Source organism: Eufriesea mexicana, unplaced genomic scaffold (genome assembly GCF_001483705.2).
Source record: "Eufriesea mexicana isolate 0111107269 unplaced genomic scaffold, ASM148370v2 scaffold3930, whole genome shotgun sequence".
In the NCBI taxonomy this organism is placed as follows: domain Eukaryota; kingdom Metazoa; phylum Arthropoda; class Insecta; order Hymenoptera; family Apidae; genus Eufriesea; species Eufriesea mexicana.
Window position 1 is genome coordinate 13199 of NW_016911932.1, and position 4258 is coordinate 17456.

The window sequence follows — 4258 nt, forward strand, 5'->3', positions numbered from 1 at the left end:
TCAAGAATATCACTTTCTGTAGAAACGTTCGGCTGTTCGAAACGTGTGCCCCTCGTATAAAGAATGGTACAAACTGAAGAACGACTGAAGCTTTCTTGGTCTGGCGGCGTGCCCATGTTTATTTAACTTGGAGATGTTATCTGTACCACGAGAAGCAATACTATCTCCCAGGTAGCACGTGGCCTATTTGGAGACACACAATCCCATTCGAGATATTCATACTTGGCCGAAATTAAGACCACAAGTCAGACTCGAGATATTCATGTTTGGCCCGAAATGTCAATTACGAGTCTGACTCGTGATATTCATGTTTGTCCTAAAATTATCATCATCAGTCAGATTTGTAAAAATAGTGTAAAGGATTAACCAAGTCCACTCTTCCCCACCCCATATACAATTGTTATTTGTTTTGTCTCTAAATCTTGCTACAGCTTTGTAGGTTAATCAGATCTGGAATGCAACAGGAAGTTAGATTAGGTTTCTGATCAAAGTAATACGAAGATTGGTATGCCATTTTGTATTTTATCATGATCATAACACACTTTGGTTTAAACATACATAATTGTTACATCTTTCAGAAATCTTCAATTTTTATTTCTCATGTTCAAACTTCGCCAAATGTACATGCGCTTTGTACGTGATAAGAGGATTTAATTGATAAGAGGAAATTAACAGTATTTAGGTTGTCAATAGTTATTTGTTTTGTCTCTAAATCTTGCACAAGCCATGTAAATATTATATTTTGCACTAGCCTTGTAAATGTTATGCATTTCAGAGATTTCAGAAATGGCTTTTCTCGCGTTTAAAGTTTTCTAGATATATACTCGTTCCGTGATCCTAAATCGCTTCACTTTGGCATATTCGTCGTTTGCAGACATGCAAAGAGATGCAAATTAACCACCACTGTCGAGTTACTTTGAAAGATACATTTTTTACATTCTTATTTCCACAGTGAGGATTAAAGTATTGTGGAAGAGAAAGTTTCTTGAAAATTTGTTTCGACTGTATCGTTTGGTTAATTAAATGCATTTGTACAGAATCATAGATATTTGATAATTATTATTATCGACAATTTGCTTATACAGAGTTTTATGAATGAAAATATACTCATAAACAAATAATTACAGTTCTGTGAAGATTATTCCTTAATACTATAGTCTTTTCTAATACAGCTTATAGGTACTATTAAAAAACACTGGAATAAAGGACTGAACACACGACAATGATTGTCAAGAAACGTATCGAATTAAAGGAAAATTTTTGTAAAGTTTCTTTCGAATTAGACTTTTCAAATTTTTATTTTTTCGACCAAAAGAAATTTCAATAATTTTCAAAATTGGATATGTTTATCAGAATAACAAGTAAACAATTGGAAACGTTGGTTTTAAATATTTAACGTTTATTCAATGAATTTTTTAATAATTTTTGCCTCTCTCTGTCTATCTTAATTTATTATCAGACGTGAAACAAAAGTATTATAACTGTATTATTATAAAGTATTATGACTTAAATTGAAATCGTATGTTTTAAAAGAAAAATAGGAAAGGAATTTACATGTGTTACATATAACAATACATACGTATATATATTTACATTTTACGTTACTGAATTTAAACATAAAATGGTCTACCTATCTGTTTCTTACTGTAAAAATATGAGGTGATAAAAGGAAAAGTCTTTCTCCATTAACTCGGCTTATGTCGTCTGAAAATATCAATAGCTAATTTAGCATTTGATTGAACATTTAATTGAAACATCACGTTCCAATATGAAAGTGCTTTTTAAAATTAAATTCTCTTGCTTGGGTTATAACCATTGATTGCTTTACGTGACCAGTTATTTATACGAATTCTATAAAGAATTATAAGGCGATATCTGAGCAGTATAATCATGCGTAAAAATATCATAATCGCGTATTTGACGGATGTAAATATTTATTTTCTCTATTAATGTTTATGTTCCATCATTTAATCATTATCGCATTATGATAGCGGGGAACTTATGTTTATTAAATAAAGTAAACACCATTTTAATTAATCTGTAATTTATTTTAGCCTATAGTTATAATACTTTGTCATTTACTTGTTGGTTCGTTACAGATTTGTTGCATGATCCACATGTTCTTTGTGTAATTACAGATGATTCGCCATAATTAATCAATGCCTGAATAAATGCCTGTTGATCCGGTGATTAGTAACGCTGCAACAGAATTAATAATATACATGTATATATAATATTCGATAAATTGAACATATTGTAGAAATATTTAATTTTAGAAAAATTAGTATTCAATTAAATAGAGGACATATTTCCGATATTATTTTAATAAAAATAATTAACTAAAAATATCATAAGGCTTTAATTGAAGAATCTCCTATTAATTGTTTGCGAATGATATTAAAAAATGTTATTTTAATAATATTTTATTATTATACTTCTCATAATTGTTTTTGAAGAAAGTAAGTTTTTACTTAGTCAAAATATAATTTAAAATATCATTGGTTTGGCATTATTTCATTTTGTAATAGCAAATAATTGACTAATAATCAACTGATTTACATATTATATTTCATATGAAGGAAGATATACCAGGACCATAGTCAATTGCAACGAATTAAAATAAGGATTCTTTAAACATATCAACAACAAAAATTTTAATTTTCATCAAATACATAAAAAGGGAAAAGCAATATATATACAAATTTATATATCTGAACAGACCGTATACGATACTGAAGTATAGTCAAAGAAAAAGTATAGTATATAAACTGTCTTATATACGACTTAACAATTATTTGCAAGTATTTATTATGCACAGCTTAAAATCTACTTACCACTACTGGCCAATGTTGTCTTGGGTTAAATGGCCCTTGACCAGGGAACGTTGGGAATGGACGTCCACGAGGTCCTGGAGTTGGCATAGTTGGTACAAATGCAAGTGATGCGCATGCCATGGCAAGTATTGCGAAGATAAACATTATAACCTTCATCTTGTATATTTTTTTAGCGACCTGAAAATAATTATTTCAACAATTAATAAATGAAATATACACACGTTATATTTTTAACTATCATATAAATTTAAATATGCACCTCAAATTAAATTTCATATATCTCATGAATAAACTAATTTATTTATTGTAAAATCTAACTAAATACTTTTTGAAATAAATTCGTAAAACATAGAAAAAAAAGATAAAACGTAAATAGGAAATATATTGTACATAAAACGATTAATAACATATTTTATAATATATAATTACAAATTTCAACGAGAAAAAATTAATTGTCCAAGATAAATTTTAGTACTATGATAATGTAAATTTTTAAATATAAATATATAGTATAATTAGTATAATGTAAATATAATACAAATTTATAGCACAATTAAAAAGTTGTAGTTAGGGTTAAGAGTACACTGTTTCTCGAACGAGTGTATATGAATTTACCTCTTTGCGACTGCTTTGAGATATTTTCTTTCGATGCTGAATGAACAACGTTCAGGCGTTTATATACTACTCACGTTGTGCAAGAATTCGCACTGGTACATATTTACTTGCTCTCTCACGAGCAGATTACGAAGAGCGTGCGTATGTGTAATCCGCACTTTGTTTCAGGGGGAGTCCGGTCGTCTTTCTATCTCGAACAGTTCACAACAAGTCGACACAATGACCTGTCTTATCGTCTTAACGACAAATAGTAATATGTATAAGATATTATACGTTTACACATATGCGGGAATTCCTGGAGAACGGACTTTCCTCAACTGTTCTTCACCGTGCGTTGAATGACTTGGTATCTATATGTGTCTCCGCAAGTGGAAGAGAGGAGGTCAACATTTAGAGACGATGCGATATTATGAAGTAAACGACGCAATCCATTCTATTGTCCTAAGCAGAGAAGGTCATTTTTCTGTCATTAAGACAGAAGAAAATTCGTTTATCTCTATTTTTATTTATTTATTGTCTAGTACATGATCTCTACACGTTGAAAGGGATTAATGCGTTTTATTTGCAACTTCGTGAATGTTTAATTTTTATTGTAAGTTCTTTTGTAGTTTTTTGTGTTTTTATTTATAGTTTAATAAGAGTAGAATAATTTTGAAGTAATTTACATTTTGAGTACATTTTGAAGTAAATTACATAAATAATTATTAGTTATTTAATGAATATTGTTTAGTATATTAATTTCCAAATAATTAAAAAATAAAGAAATTATTTAAATATGTGTATACGAAAATTATATTCCTACAGTTTGC

At 29.0% G+C, this 4258-nt stretch overlaps 1 protein-coding gene across 2 annotated transcripts; it reads right to left on the reverse strand.

Annotated features, from left to right (window-relative positions):
• Positions 1-2047: 2047 nt before the first annotated feature.
• LOC108551366 (abaecin) lies at positions 2048-3510 on the reverse strand. 2 transcript variants are annotated; one of them, XM_017905503.1, is made up of 3 exons: positions 3450-3510; positions 2835-3011; positions 2053-2199 (listed from the first exon to the last, which is right to left on the reverse strand). In XM_017905503.1, the coding sequence occupies exons 2-3, from the start codon at positions 2988-2990 to the stop codon at positions 2191-2193; spliced, it is 165 nt and encodes a 54-aa protein (XP_017760992.1). In that variant the 5' UTR covers positions 2991-3011; positions 3450-3510; the 3' UTR covers positions 2053-2190. The 2 variants fall into 2 exon arrangements, with proteins under 2 accessions (XP_017760993.1, XP_017760992.1); XM_017905504.1 differs by lacking the exon at positions 3450-3510 and having other exon boundaries at positions 2048-2199; positions 2835-3007.
• Between the last annotated feature and the right edge of the window lie 748 nt (positions 3511-4258).